This window comes from Solanum tuberosum, unplaced genomic scaffold, assembly GCF_000226075.1.
Source record: "Solanum tuberosum cultivar DM 1-3 516 R44 unplaced genomic scaffold, SolTub_3.0 scf00149, whole genome shotgun sequence".
Lineage (NCBI taxonomy): Eukaryota > Viridiplantae > Streptophyta > Magnoliopsida > Solanales > Solanaceae > Solanum > Solanum tuberosum.
This window is the reverse complement of record NW_006239072.1, coordinates 634,412-650,716: the sequence shown is the minus strand read 5'-3', so window position 1 is coordinate 650,716 and position 16,305 is coordinate 634,412. Positions and strand designations below refer to the sequence as shown.

General features: G+C 36.8%; 2 protein-coding genes across 3 annotated transcripts in view; one reads left to right on the top strand and one right to left on the bottom strand.

Annotated features, from left to right (window-relative positions):
- Window positions 1–1,262: 1,262 nt before the first annotated feature.
- On the top strand, window positions 1,263–5,776 carry LOC102582313 (WPP domain-interacting protein 2-like). Its single transcript, XM_006352505.2, has 3 exons — window positions 1,263–1,435; window positions 2,025–3,126; window positions 4,849–5,776. Exons 2-3 carry the CDS (start codon window positions 2,106–2,108, stop codon window positions 5,586–5,588), a joined length of 1,761 nt encoding a protein of 586 aa, XP_006352567.1. The 5' UTR covers window positions 1,263–1,435; window positions 2,025–2,105; the 3' UTR covers window positions 5,589–5,776.
- Window positions 5,777–11,324: 5,548 nt separating this feature from the next.
- The window catches only part of LOC102581983 (uncharacterized WD repeat-containing protein C2A9.03-like), a 6,517-nt gene continuing 1,536 nt past the window's right edge, over window positions 11,325–16,305 (bottom strand). The window contains exons 2-10 of one of the 2 annotated variants that reach the window (XM_015310987.1): window positions 14,221–14,402; window positions 13,937–14,104; window positions 13,764–13,850; window positions 13,333–13,467; window positions 13,139–13,249; window positions 12,847–12,938; window positions 12,659–12,764; window positions 12,189–12,275; window positions 11,325–12,096 (exon numbers count right to left, since the gene is read on the bottom strand). In XM_015310987.1, coding sequence (XP_015166473.1) covers window positions 11,683–12,096; window positions 12,189–12,275; window positions 12,659–12,764; window positions 12,847–12,938; window positions 13,139–13,249; window positions 13,333–13,467; window positions 13,764–13,850; window positions 13,937–14,104; window positions 14,221–14,361 — 1,341 coding nt within the window. In that variant the 5' untranslated portion in view covers window positions 14,362–14,402 and the 3' untranslated portion in view covers window positions 11,325–11,682. The remainder of the gene's footprint in view (window positions 12,097–12,188; window positions 12,276–12,658; window positions 12,765–12,846; window positions 12,939–13,138; window positions 13,250–13,332; window positions 13,468–13,763; window positions 13,851–13,936; window positions 14,105–14,220; window positions 14,403–16,305) is intronic. The other variant, XM_006352504.2, reaches the window with a different exon arrangement.

The following is a 16,305-nucleotide window of genomic DNA, read 5'->3' as shown; positions in this document are numbered from 1 at the left end:
ATAGGGTTGTTTGTTGTTAATAGCCTTCCTCTTTTTCCCCCCCCCCCCCCCCCCCAAAACAGTGCGTCATGTGGGTTTCCACATCATCAGCACACTAGTTTGCCCCACTTTGGTCTCTTATCTTCTTGGCTCTCCCACGTTCTATCCATATCCTTTTATTATAATCGTCATGTCTGAGTTAGCTTACACGTATCTCGTTTAATTTTAGCAGTATACCTGCTACATTTTTACCTCCCATAAATACATATACGTGATACTTTTATTACTTAAGCTTTGAACAAATGAAAAGAAATTATAGAATTTATATTTGAGACTTGTGATTTTCAACTCACTTCATTGATCATTATACTACAAGAAATATTTCATGTGGACTAACAACTTTAGCTCGATTTTTTAATGTGTTAAAGAATTTATTATTAAAAATAAGTACAAAGAATATATTTTTAACCAATTAAATCAAATTGGTTTTGTTAAATTTTTACAAAACTGATAGAGTTTCAGGAATTCAAATTTTGAACTTTTGATGTGATATCTTTTTATTTTATTTTATTTTTGTATCGTTGATTGATATAATAAGTTAAACTAACGTTTTAAATTTTGGCTACTGTTATGTAATAGCAAATGAAAACAATAATTGAAAATGAGCATGTTATAGAAATTGTCACATTTGTACCAAACAATGTTGTTTATGAAACGATCACATTGGTGCTTTGCACTTTGGTTTACCGGTAAAAGCGTTACTTGTGATGTGTGGGTCTGATTTTACGCTATGAGTTGTCGAACATTGCAACAAATAAAACGTTTGGTATTCAAGTGAAAAAGAATAAAAGGATAAGTTTATCATCTATCGAGATTTTAAACCGTGCACTATTTATATTGACCTTTCCTAGTGGTAAAAGTGTAATTTGTGATGTTGTACTTAATTAGAGCATGTATTGTGACTATGAGTTATACACATTATGAATTTTAAACACCAAGTTATAAATTTAAGTGGAAAATGATAAATAAGCGAGTTTATTATTCATTGAAATTTCAAATCTTGTGTCATTAATAGCTAGTGATAAAAGCGTAACTTCTGATGTGGTGAATTAGACGCACGCCATAAATTATCAAATCCCGTCACAAACATAAACTATCCCCCAAATTTTTAATCTTATGTCATGTCAGTAGTAAATTAAAAAAAAAAATTATTAATGTTGTCAACTTCTTCCTATAGTTCATATAATAATTAATAATTAAATTATTGGAAAAAAAATTAATTACGTACTCCCAACCCGACCCGATCTACCCCACTCTTCTTCAAGTCGTCTTCCCCAAATTATCAGTTGTAGCAATTTTGTGGCTATAAATTTCTGAATCCACACCAAATCTAGGGTTTCCATATTCTTCAATTACATCTTATCTCTCTGCAAATCCATCGATCATGGAGGAAAAGGTATGAACGATTTCGTATTCTTTCTATATAGCTTCACAAATTTACGAATTCATTTTTGGTTCCAAATTGAGCATAATCGATTCATTAGCTGAATCCAACTAGTTTGTTGTTGTTACTGTAAGAGATTTAATTTTGGTAAATATGGGTGTTTTTAGCTGGAATTTTTACTCAAGCTATATAATTCAATTTATGGTGAATTTTGATAGATTTTCAGTTTCCATGAGCTGAAATAATGGTTGTTTGTTTGTTCTCGATCTTGATCTGAGTTCTTCTTCCTTTCAATTTTTTTTTCATTTAATAATGAGTGCAGTTAAATCTGCTTATATTGGACTGTCTGTTTATGTTGTGTTCTGTCGCTTTCCCAACTTTTATTTGTCTATTCAGGTCATTATCAATTTAGAGGATTAATTTTTGGTTCCAAATTGAGTATAGTTGATATTGATGATTCGTTTAGCTGAATCCAATTAGTTTGTTGCTGTTAGTGTAACGATCGGGTAATATGTGATTTTTAGCTGGAATTTATCCAAGTTATGTAAGTGAATTCTCGATCTTGATCTGACTTATTCTTCTTCTTTATGTTGTCTAAAAGGCTAAAGCCCTGGACTTTATGCTGTAATTGAACTTGATTGGTCAAAGTTTGGAGCTTTAGTTTGTGGAAGACGATGAAGCGATGACCACCACACTTCAAGATTTGGACGATCCTGATCGGAACAAGGTTGAAAGCAATGGGTCCAGTGTTATTAATAACAATGCCCCTATTTTAGATGAGTCTAAAGGTAAAGGTATTGAAACTGCGGACCCAGTGGGTTCACCTCCCTCAGTGAAATCCTCACCAACAGCTAAAGGATTTGGCTTGAAGAAATGGAGGAGGATCAGGCGGGAAGCACACAAGGATGAGGACAGTAACACAGACAGTGCTAAGTTGTTGAAGCGTGGTTTGTCAAGCTCTGCTGCAAACTCAGCAAAACCTGTACATTTGTCTGCTGGAACAATCCGAAATAGTGATGGATCTGTTTCTTCAGTAAATGCACTATTGAGTATCCCTGATGTTCTTGTTGATGGCTTTGGTCTTATTGGTAATTCTGGGTTGGCGATTCAGCCTATATTTTTTGGTGGAACAGACTCGGACAATAGTGAGGATCGGAGTAGTAGGTCTTCGTCTGCAGCCAGTGTTCCAAAGTCAAGGTACGAAGCACCTATCTTCCATGGTTATGTGCCTGTTAAGAATGGGCAGAGGACTCTGAGTGGGAAGATGGGTACTTCAGCTCAGCAATCTCATCGGGGAAAGGGTCAGGCTGAAACTAGTAAAAAGCCTAGAGGAGAAAGGGTCAAAATCGAGAAGGAAAACTCTCATTCAAGCATGGAATCTGACTCACAAAGCTCCAATTTTCTACCCACGCAGAGTAATAATCATGCAACAAGTAATGGTACGAAAGGTGGAAGCTCAGTGAATAATGATGGACAATTCAGTGATGAAGTTCTCACCAGAGAAAGACCATTCAGCGAGGAACTTCAGACTGCTCTAGACAGAAGAAATGGTAAGGAGTGTGAAACTCAAGAAGATCTAGGCGCTGAATCCACCTGGGAGGTTAAAGAAGAGAGGAGTGAGTATCAGGGGTTGTCCACAGATCATGATCCGCTGCTGGAGTCTATCTTCACCCTTCAAGCAGCTCAGGAAAATCTTGAAAGAGGTAGATCTTCAGTTTTCATTGAAGTATACGATTTTGAACTTATTCTAGTATGTATTTTTTTTGGTTTTAATTATGCCTTTTATTTTCTGCTTGACGTCTTCAGCATATTGTATGAAGCAGATTTCTTTTTTGGTTTGAAGTTTATTCCAAATTCAGAGAAGGATAAGAACGGTTGCTGTCATTGCATAGTTATGTGCGACGTCCCCACACCCCCCCGACCCGGACGCGTCCCTCCTTCCCCCAAAATTTGAACTTCATTTTGTTGTCATGCCCAAGAATTTAGGACTGGCATTGCTGCAGGAAGAGATGACAGCAAGTCATGAAATCCAATCTGATGTAGTATTGGTAATCTTAATGGCTATGTACATAATAGAAGGATTTGAGTGTGTTCTATTGGTATTCGCTATGATGCATTTATTGCTTCAAGAATCAAGATTATGTCAAAAGAGAAAAGGTTATTGAAACAATGCCATTAAGTTCTTCAGTTTGCCTAATCCTTTAACTTTGTTCGTAGCTAGTACAACAAATGTTGGTTATGCTTTTTTTTTTTTTTATCATGAAATGTTGGTTATACTCTTTGAAAAGTTGATATCTATTTGCTATTGGTAAATTCTGATACTGCAACATTGAAGGTGGATAAATGTGTTACTATTTATTATTTTGATATTGTTGGCTTGCTCAAGATATGTAGTTTAATCACCAGGATGTGCATTTGCACTGGCAGTAATTAACATGTTTTGTTTTTCTTTTGACGATAAAAAAGGTTGTGGAGGAGAGATAATTCTGGCCAATTTATGGCATGAATAGCCAGCAATGTTTCTTTGGAATATAGGAAGTTAGAAGGTGTAGTGGTTGACTTAGGACTTAAAACTACAGGTTTTATTCAGCCGAAGTTGAGGAGTAATTTGGGTAAGAAAAGGTCCTGATAAAAAATACAAGGATTTTTAAATGCCTCGGAATATTTTCTTGTTACAGTTTTCTGTTTCTACAAATATTCCTGTGATGATTGGTAATAAAAGTAGGAACTCCAGAATAGAAAGAGTATCTGGAGGGTTAGGCTGTTTTTGGGTTTGTATCAATTGCAACGCAGCAGAACAGTCAAGAAGATGGAGAAGTAAAATCATGAGGGAAAATGAAAAAATTGTCTCAGAAGTCTCATAATACTATATCAAATACTGTAACGAGGAAGGGTTAAATAAATTGAAAGAAAGGCTACACCTGATCTCTTTCTGCAATATGATAAGAGTATCCTATACTCCTTGGAGCAAACAGATTAAACTTAAATCCGACCTAAACTCTCGATATAGCAAATGGTAAGCTGGTTCTAGTAAATATTGTTCTGACTTTCTAATGGACCCAAGGGATTTTATATTGGTGAGAGACTTATTGGCCTCTTTTTCTATGAATGGCTGCAGTGTAAAGCAGAAGGACCAATGTTTTGCTTTTGTTTTTGTCGTTAACCTTGCCCTGCCTTTGTTGCAAGTAAGGCATGCAGATTGGGATGATTATCTCGTGCCGTTCTTGAGCTCTTTAGACCTCTTTTAGTTTTTGTTTCTTTAGCTCTTCAGTCACTTTGTTTACATGTATCTTCTGGACCTTCTCCGTGCCTTTGACTTCATCAATCTATATCTACCCTTTAACCCATAATATAACGAAGAAATCAGTTACTCCATTTAATACCTATTATCTGATATTAATTAGCTTACATGCTTTTCTCTGCAGAAATTCAGAAATGGAAAGAAATTAGAATAGAAGATGATATCATTGACCATTCTGTTCAGGATGTTGGTATTATTTCAGATTTCAGTTCAGGTGACACAGATTTTCCTGGACCAGACACATCTGAACAGTCACAACCCAGTAACGGTATGCAACATTCATTTAACTCGTTGGAGTCTGAAGTGGTCAGCTTAAAGCAGAATGTTATACTATTGCAAAACAAGCTTAATGATGAAGCAGACTTGATTAAGTTAAAGGAAGCCAGAGTTGCTGAACTGGAAGCCATCTTAAGTAGTAACGCAGAGAAGGAAGAAAAGAAAACAGGAAATGACTTGCACCAGAGTAGTGGGGACATTGAAAAAGAGCTTGAGGGCCTCTTTAGGCAGAAGATTGAAGCTGAACTTGAGTATTTAGTAATATCAAGAACCATCCAAAAGTGGAGAGCTGCAGCAGTTGATCAAGTTACTCTCATGGAAGAACAAAAAATATTAGCTACCGAACAAGCACAGATGGTAAAGAAGCTCGAAGATTCAGAAACAAAGGTTGCAATGCACAAGTCGCAGGTTGAAACCTTGTACAATTACTGTGATAATGTAGCCAGCACTAATAAAACACTGGAGCTGCGGAAGGGAGTCCGCAAGTATTGTTCCTATTTTTTGATACAATTGGTATTGCTGGTTATCGTATTTGGACTGTATATGTTGCAGATGTCATCTGATGCTGTTGAAGTTGTGCCAACATAATTTTGAGATGTGAGCCTTTTTTCCCTTTCTCTTGTATTTTCAACATAGAGCAATGACCAATGTTAATTAGGTCGTTTTATATGTTCATAGATAGATGGAACACCTACTTTCTTTTATGTCAACTCAATATTGAATTCAGTGATAAATATAAAAAATGATTTGGTGGCTCATAAGTTTTGAGATTTGCAGATATTGACCATCAAATAGTTGTAGTCTGATATGATATGGACTGTATGGTGGGTTCATCAAGTTCCCAGTTAACTATTAGACCCTCTTTTTATTTTATTGTCTATACATAATAGTCCCTATATTAGTTCTCTTTCACGATTTGTCCCTTAGTCTGTTAGTGACCAGAAGCAGTGAAGAGGAAGGCATTGAATAATTATTCTGTTTTTGCTTCTTCTTAATACTCTTTATCTTTTTCAAATGTTTTTCTCTAGTATTAGCGTAATTCGTATCAGTGGTATCAGAGCACTTTCCAGCACTGTGGGAATTCATCTATGTCAATTGAAATTAGGGAAGTTCTCATACGATTGGATAGAATGGCCATTGACATGGCTAATGTTGCTGCTCTACAAAAAATGGCCATTGACATGGCTAATGTTCGCTGCTCTACAAAATCAGACGGAGTTGGTGAATGAGAAGTCTTTTTGAGAGCTGAATAGGGCGATTGAGAATGGCAAGGACCCCGATCAAGGGAAGAGATCAGTACCACCGATGAGATTCTCATAAGAAATTTATTGACCCACCGTCAGACCACTAGCTATACCAGGTATTATGATCTCAGCTCCTCCTCTACCTTCGTTTCTACCTCCTCCACTATTTAACATACCCACGGTGAGTACTCCTACATCGAGAGGTCCATCTCATCAGCTGAACCCATTCAGTTCCTACCTAATTCTGGCAAATCCAACTCAATTTAGCCTTGCCTCAGCCATGCAAGCACAGTTCACTACGAGATCTCTTCCTCGTCAAATTCCCCAATTACAGACTCTCTTCAATCCCAATTGTGTCACAAACCTTCCCACAAATGACCCACACCCCACCTAATGTCAACCACTTCTACCATCCCCAGTACCAAAAGACCATCACCTAACCACCTCCACAATTTACATCTATGGTGGATCAATTCTTCTCCTTTGATGAGGTTCAGTCTCAGTAGAAGGTGACCATTGCAGCTCTGCATTTCGATGACCTTGCACTGCAATGCATCAAGCTTACTTGCGGAGTAAAAGTCATCTACCCTCTCCTTCCTGGGAGGAGTACATCTATGCCCTGTCTGACAGATTTGGTACTAAATTTGATGACACCATGAGTGAGATTCAGGAGGCATTTGATAGAGCCACGAATAGGTTAACTTTAGACCTCAATCATGCCATTAGTGCATTTTTGAATAGGCTGAAACCTGAAATAGGGGATGCTATACGAATTCATAGATCCTATTCCTTTCCTCATGCATATCACTTAACTTGTTTACAGAAGTTCATGTTCTTGAAACCTAAGTTGCTCGGACTCTCCAAAAATATTGCCGCACCCATGTCGGATCCTTCAAAAATAGTATATTTTTGGAGGATCCGACACGCACCCGTCAACATTTTTAAAGAGTCCGAGCAACATAGCTTGAAACAATGGAACGCAACCATGAAAATTCCCACTGGCAAGCCATACTCCTATGCTAAACCCCAGACTACACCCAATTTACACATGCTCAAACTGTAGTAGGGGACAGGCCTAAGAGAAGGAGGCTAACACCTGCAGAGTGAAGTGACAAGAAAGCCAAGGGGCTCTGTTATATTTGTGATGAAAACTATGAACCAAAGTCCATTTGTAACGATCTAGTAAACGATACTTCTCAATGACTGGGTTTTTTTTTGGGTCATGAAACAAGAATTCAAGATTACCTCAGCTTTTCATATGTACTAGGTCATGAATGTTTCAGAATATAACTGTCCGACTCCGTTTTACTCCAAATTTTGTAGGTTCATTTGTGACAGTCTAGTAAACGATACTATTGCCTTTGTAGGACTGACATCACCCTCTCTTTTTTGGAGTGTTTGGGTCCGAAATAGAAGTTCAGAATATCTCATTTTTCGTGTGTAGTAATCTATGAATTTTATTTAATATACCTCATTGATTTTGTTGAACTCTAAGTTCTTGGGTTAATTCGAAACGACCTAGTGAACAGTACTAATTGTCTCTCAACAATCGATGTCGTTTTTTCTGTAAGAAAATATTCAGAGGTCACAAAATAGGAAGTCAAAAGGTTTTACAAAAAAATTTACCAAAAGCCATATCACCAAAATATATAGGCCATCACACACGAAAAACTGAGAAAATTATCCAATTTCAGTTAATTATCCAATTTTCAATTTTTCGTGTGTAGCCCATGAATATTTTGGTGATATGGCTTCCGGATGACTTTTTTGCGAAACCATTATGGAACCCTTCGTAAAGAATTGGGTGAGCAATACGTACCAGTTAGGAAGTTATGCGCCAAGTTGCGAAACCATTATCACCATTTTTAGAGTAATTTCTTGGCATTTATGCGCCAAGTTGCAGGAATTAGTGGATTTTCTTAGTTTTTTGTGTGTTAACCATGAATATTTTGGTGATAAGGCTTGCAGACGATTTTTTTTGTGAAATCATTAAGGAACCCTCTGTACAGAGAGTTAGGGCAGTAGTACACATAATTTCACCATTTTTAGAGTGATTTTTGGGATTTAGGGGCCAATTTACTGAAATTAGGTGATTTCACAATTTTTCTTATATGTTAGCCCATAAATATTTTGGTGATATAACTTTAGGACGATTTTTTTTGTGAAACCATTAAGAAACCCTTTGTAGGTAATTGAAGAGCAGTACGTACAGTCTCATTATTTTGAGAGTGATTTTTGGGCAATTAGGAGCTAATTTACACAATTAGGCGATTCCTCAGTTTTTCGTGTGTGTTAGCCTATGAATATTTTGGTTAGATGGCTTCTGAACGAATTTTTTGCGAAACCATTACGGAGCCCTCCGTAAGGAGTTAAGTAGTAGTATGTAAGTCTAACCATTTTTGGAATTATTTTTGGGCATTTAGGGACTAATTTATAGGAATCATGTGATTTTCTCAGTTTTTCGTGTGTGTTGGCCCATAAATATTTTGGAGATATGGTTTTCAGATAAAATTTAGTGAAACAATTACGAAATCCTCCGTAGGGAGTTGGGGGAGCAATATGTACAGATTTTTTGGCATTTAGAGGCTAGTTTACAGGAATTGAGCGTTTTTCTTAATTTTCATGTGTGCTAGCCTATTATTATTTGGGTGATATGACTCTAAATGATTGTTTTTGAAACCATTACGGAACCTTCGGTAGGTAGTTAGAGAGCAGTACGTACGGTCTAACCATTTCAAGAGTGAGTTTTGGGCATTTTTTGGTCAATTTATATGAATTAGACAATTTTTCAGTTTTAATGTGTTAGCCCATGAATATTTTGTGATATGGTATCTAGACATTTTTTTGTGAAACCATTATGGAATCTTCCGTAAGGAGTTTGGGAGCAGTACATACAGTCTCATAATTTTTAGAGTGATTTTTTTGCATTTAGGTACCAATTTAAAGAAATTAAGCAATTTTCTTAGTTTTTCGTGTGTGTGTTAGTCCATGAATATTTTGGTGATATGACTTCCAGATGAATTTTTTGGGAAATCATTATTGAACCTTCCGTAGGGAGTTGAGGGAGTAGTACGTACAATCTCACCATATTTGGAGTCATTTTTGGGCATTTAGGGGCCAATTTACAGGAATTAGGCAATATTATCAATTTTTCACGTGTGTTAGCCTATGAATATTTTGGTGATATGGATTTTGGATAAATTTTTTGTGAAACCATTACTGAACCCTCTATAGGGAGTTGGAGGAGCAATTTGTAAAGTCTCCACCATTTTTAGAGTGATCTTTGGGCATTTAGGGGACAGTTTACCGGATTAGGGCTATTTTCTCAGTTTTTGTGTGTTTTACCATAAATATATTGGTGATATGGCTTCCAGACGAATTTTTTGTGAAACTATGACGGAACCCTCCGTAGGGAGTACGGGGAGCAGTACATACAATCTCACCATTTTTAGAGTGATTTTTGGGCATTTAGGAACCAATTTACAGGAACTAGACGATTTTCTCAATTTTTCGTGTGTGTGCCCATAGATATTTTGGTGATACGACTTTCAGACGAACTTTTTGCAAAACCATTACGGAACTCTTTGTAGGGAGTTGGGGAAGTATTACGTACAATCTCACAATTTTTAGAGTGAATTTTGGGCATTTAAGGGTCAATTTAAAGAATTCAGTGATTTTTTCAGTCTTTCGTGTGTGTTAGCCCATGAATATTTTGGTAATATGACTTCTGAACGATATTTTTGTGAAACCTTTACGGGACCCTCCGCAGGGAGTTGGGTGAGAAGTATGTACGGTTGCACCATTTTTTATGGTATTTTTGGGCATTTAGATGCTAATTTATGGGAATTAGGAGATTTTCTCAATTTTTCGTGTGTGTTAGCCTATGAATATTGTGGTGATATGACTTTTATATGATTTTTTTATGGAACCCCATGTATGGAGTTGGGGGAGCAGTACGTACAGTCTCACTTATTTACGGCATTTTTTGGCATTTATATGTCAATTTACATGAATTAGGCGATTTTTCATTTTTACGACATCTTATTGACTCTGATTGGCCCTAAATTTTTTGGGTTCATTCGAAATGACTTAGTGAACGATACTCATTGTTCGCAATGACCGATGTCGCTTCTTTGGAGATTCTAGGTCACAAATAGGAACTCAAGATTATCTCATCTTTTTGCGTGTATTAGTCCATAAATTTTACGAAATATATTTGACCGATTTCATTTGACAACAAATATTGTGGATTCTTTCGAAAAGACCTAGTGAATGACACTAGTTGTTTTTCTCAAGGACTGATACTTTTTCTCTTATGAAACAGAAAGTCAATATTATCTCACTTTTTTTTGTGTGTAAATTAGTCCATTAATTTTTAAAATTTTAACTAACCAACTCTATCTGACCCCAAATTTTATGGGTCCTTTTGAAATGACCTAGTTTAACTTCGAATGAGCTTCCTTTGTGCAGGAAATATCAAGAGATATTGTATAGGTTATAAGTGATAGCTTGAATTGCCTCTCATAGATTCCTGAGGACGTTAACAATACCTTTCCCCCTTTGATCCCTTTTACTTCTACATAGCTCGAAATGTTAAGCAAGATTTGATATTTGATACCATAGCACGAAAAACACATAAAAAGTTAAAACTTATTTTGGCTGAGAATAGTTAAATCATTTTCCGACAAAAAAAAAAGGTTACTTTCCATGATTATCCTTTTGATTATTCCCAAATTATTCTCTTAAAAATATAAAGTAGTTAAAAGAACCTTACTAAAGGAAGGATAAATATGAAAAAGCCTTCCAATAATTCTTTTAAACTTAAAAAAATCACTTATTTTAAACCAGATAAAAAGTCTGAATAATTTACTTATTCAGGATTAGAGGGAGTACATAATAATACAAACTACCCGATGCATCAACTTCGTGTTGATTACCAGAAAGTAGTAAGCACATAAACTTACCACAACTGCGCTTGCCTCGGTCCCGAACAAGTTAGGATCGACTATGTAAATCCTCATAATTCCATCAATTTAAGGGCACAAACTTAACGAGGAGACTAAATCAATTACTTCGTAGACAAATGCAAATCAATGAGTCAACTTTCAGGATGATTTTAAGATCTCAATACATGATGTGATGATGAACAGAACCCTACCCACCCCACCACAAAACAAGATCAAGTTTCTGGCCTATGCCTTATGGAAACGAATACTATTTTTTCTTGTTCACATCACTGGAGTTTCTCCCTCTTTTATACATTCCTCCATCCTACATCCTCTGATACTTAGAAATGGTGCACAACAATTTATGTGACAAACTTAAATTGCACAACATGACAAATTTACAGCCAAATCCACTACTAACTCCTGACTATGCTACTGGTTTTACAAAGTTAAGCCAGCGCCACTTCAAGCCAAGTACATGCAAGAGAGTGCTTAGATAATTGTATCAAGGTATGAGTAGTTGTGCCGCCGTCCAAACTCAAGAAGGCTACCATATGTGCGATCCCAGACTCCGACAAAAAGGGACTCTGTATCAGGACTAAAAGACAGACCTGATATCTCACCAAAGAAATCGATTTCTTGCTCCTGCTCGTAGCCGTTTTTTACATCGAAAACGTGAACGAAATCTGCAGGTTCTGCCATTGCCATGAATCTTCCATCAGATGTGTAGCGGATTGACCGAATAGCTCCAAGGTTACCCTTCAGAGCAACAACTGATTTCGACAGGTTCCGTATATCCCATACTCTGCAGGTTTTATCCTGGTTGCCAGTTGCAAAAGTTAGGCCATCAGGATGCCATGCTGACGCAAATGAGTAGTCAATATGTCCGCTCAATGGTGAAACAACCTGTAAGCATTAAATTTGGTTAGTCAATGGTGCATCAAACATCGACCAGTTCTGATGATCTAAATCAGGGGAGGAGATAAATGCACAAGTACCTTTGCGTTCCTGGAATCAACCAATAAACCTTCAGGATTATCCCCAACTATTGCAATAAGCTTGCCATCGGGGCTCAGTGATGCATGCTGCGTGCATAAAATGGGAAAACAAGTCAAGTTATACCATACTATGCAAAAGTACTTGCTACCACCAACAGATGTTAGGATAAGACTGTTAATCAAAAGGTGGGAGATTAGAGTAATATCTATATACAAGGCCCTAGATTGAATTATTCAAGTATGAGAAAGAGAAAGGTATTCTTTTTGACAACCTTTACTAATCATAAATTCTAATTCTTATTTGAAAATCAGTAAAAGCTAGCAAATTTTTCAGCACTGGTGCTGCATCACTAATGGCATGCACTAGTGGCACCATAATCAGAAAAAACCTTCTTGGTATACACCTACACCTACACATTCTGGGGTAGATGTGCACCCATAAACACATGCAGGAGGGCGCAGAAACTTACATTCACTGGCCATGGAAAGCGGAAATGCTTGGACAGTTGAAATTTCTCCATATCAAAATCTCTAACTCCAGAATCATTATTCGAAGCTATAAAATGAAGTGCACCACTGAGGAACAAAAGATTAGTCAGTTAGCTTCATTCTCACTAAGAAATAGCATGTCTCTGGAGTACGCAAATATGCATAATACCTGGAGGTGTTATAAATCTCAACAGCATTAGTAATAGCATTATCATCATATGTTGTCCGGGAACAGAAGCAAACTCCAGGCCTGTCTACGTACTGCATATAGTTTCAAGAATGATTAGAGACTTGGGAATTAATTTCACTTCCTAAAGGTGAAGAGGAAACTGCAAAGTCAGCCCCATCACCCAAACACAACCAGCGGAAAATTCAAAATTGCACATGCTCCATTTGTGGATACAAACAAATAAACAAATAAAATAGGGAAGTCCTAACCAATCATTGAGAGTTTCACATACCTTGCAAATTAGTTCTCCTTGAAATCCCCCAGCAACTAGCAAGTTGTCTTTCACTGTAAGAGTGCTGACTTGAGTTTGTGTAAATCCTTCCAAAAGGCTCCCAGGATGCTTCTACAATCACAAATTAAAAAGAAAAAGGTCATAACCAAATAAGCTTTAAAACAACCAGTGGATTCCATGTTCACAACACCTACCTCGCACGGTGCTACATGCCCTGATACATTCAGAACTTCACTTTTGCTGCAGGTCAAGGATGACCAATGAATGACGGAAAAATGTGACATAAGGTACACGTCATGCTTGGAGGTTGCCCAGACCAAATTCCTCAGCTATACCATGAAACAGACAAAAAAGCATCGGGATTATTGTGACAAACTTTTAAGTTAGCTTGCCTAAAAGAATTAGAGAAAATTAAACTAATATGCACGATTCTATCAACAAATAGCAGATCATATGGTTTATCCAAGTAACCTGGTTTGATATTTCAGCCTAATAAATTCACTCCAAAATAATGTCAGCTTTAAATAAGCCTCAAACACATTCTTAGCCTAGTGTCTTCCGTAGTTCCATACAATGTAAATAACCAAATAGTAAAGCAAAAAGTATAGAGGGCTAATAGAATTACCTGGAAGTGTAAAATTGTTGATTTAACAGATCTTGAATTACGTCTGAAGTCATAGAATGAAACTTCTTTCTTTGTGGCTAGGCAGTCCTGTTGAATAGCAAATGGATAGAGCCCATTAGACACAAAGGTCATCACTCAGACCAATTAAATAAGTAAATACACATTTAATTTACCTTCTCTGACGCCTCCCCAGATTGTGGAATATTTTCATAGTTCTTATACTGCTCTAATCTCGTTTGCCTGTATTTCTCCCTGGTTATGCTAAGCCTTTCCCATGGAATCCCTTGAATGTCTCTACCTCTCCTTGCCTCGGCAGCAGAGGTATCTTGCATTTTGTTATTCTACTCAAGAAGAAACAATTCAATAGAATGAGATACGAATCATTAAAATTAAATCAATACATCAAACACGCCCCTGTAAATGCCGCAATTAAGCTTTTATGGATGAATTCACAAACCGTGTAGTCATAGTCATCTGCATCTGAATCAGAGCCACCAACATCTCGGCCATGGAACTCGTCATCCATATCATCATCCATAGCTTCCATGTCATACTCGTTTGCCATGTAATCAGCATCATCCTCTTGTTGATGTGACATGTTTTACCCCAACCAAATGACCTACAAACTACAAAAGCAAACTACATTCAAGAATTGAGAAAATGTTTATTAACACAAACTTCTAAGTCAACTATGGGACAAGATACTCAATTACTCATACAGCACCTCACTACTAGAGCGTCAAAGCATCCATAAAGAGAAAGACTAAGTTAACGCTGTTCTTTGAACAGTATCTCAATCCACAAATGCATTCACACAAAAAAACAAAAAAATCAAAAGGATTAGATATAATTTTATTTTATTTAAGAAGCGAGGCACACATCATACATCTTGCTCTCTATCCAGGCCTCTGCAAAGACCAGCTCGTGATAAAATCAAAGATTCCATTGGATAGGGATTGGATTGCAAAAGAAGAAAGCAATGGAAACACGAATTCTTGCATGGATATGCATAGAGATCATGCCAAATGAGCACACTAATAATCCCTGAAGTAAAAATTTCAACTTCGTTGTTAACACCAGACAGAGAAGAGAAGAACAGTTATAGCCTATATCTACAGTCAGTAACTTAATTACAACACATGGAGAAAGTCATGCTTTCAACCTCCTCGATTAACAATAGTTAGGTATCACAATATAACAAGCATGTAACAAGCCTACGACGTGACTTTAGGAAAATATATTCCCACAGGCAGATCCAGGATTTAATCTTGATGAGTTTGACCTCTAAGGTTCATAGTACGTAACTCGTTGTACTTCATCTGCCCCTAGCTATTCCCGTTATATATTTAACAACCACAAAAGACCGAAACTTGACAACTATGGTGTATACAACACCATATCCAATATACATGTGCAATAAAAAAAGGTAAGAAAAAACACCTTTTTCTATATACAACCAAAGGGACAAGTTGCCTTTCTCAGAAAAAAAAATATGTGACCAAAGAGAGACTTTTCTAACTAAAAAATTGAATCCTTGCCAATAACTTTGCCTAGTCACAAACAAGTTAGGGGGATATTCCTACAAAAGTGAAATGCTTCACTTGGCTAGTGATAAAGAGAGCTTGTTTAACACAAGAAGTACTTCAGAAGAAGGGTAGACAGCTGGTCCCTAGGTGTTTTTTATGCAATTTGACAAGTGAAACTAACAGCCACCTCTTCTTGCACTGTAATTACACTGCTCAAATCTGGAATTTGTTCCTTAGCATCTCAAATCTGAATTGGACAATGCCAGAACGTACATCAAACGTGTTGAAGAGCTGGGTAAGGAGAGGAGGTACCAAGAGCCAGAAGAGATGGTGGAGGTTAATACCATCATGTATATGGTGGTCAGTTTGGAAGGAAAGGAACAGTAGATGTTTCGACAATAGATCCAATTCCATACACAAGGTCAAATGGAATTGTATAGTATCTCTACTTTTTTGGTGTAAACAGTTGTGTATAGTAGATACAGACCAGATTGTAGATTTGATAGGAAGTTTGTAATTGACACTTTTTGGTGGTGGCCAGCATGCCCTTAATGCTGAAGAATACAACCTTACCAGTTTCAAAAAAACAAAAAAGAAAAGAAAAGATTGGCTACAAGGGACAGACTTGATAGATGGGGATTCACATAACTTTGGAATGTCCTTTATGTGCTACTACTTTGGATAGTATTAGCCACTTCTATTTTGAATGACTTTGTTGCTATGTTGGTGTTGACCTAGAAAGAACTTATTCGTAATTCTAAAGACTTGCAACAAGAACTTGCTTGGATGACTACAAAGGAAAGGAAGAGCCCAAATGCAGTAATCTTCATAATGATAGCTGTTAGATGTGTATACCACATTTGGAAGGAAAAAAACTTGAGGGTATTCCAAGAAAGAGCTAGAGGCGCAACACTGGTATCAAGACTATCATACAAGAGGTTTTTCAAAGAGGGCATCTAAATGCAAGTGTGGAAAGAAGGCTATGAACTCTGAACTTTTACCCTGTGTACTCGCAC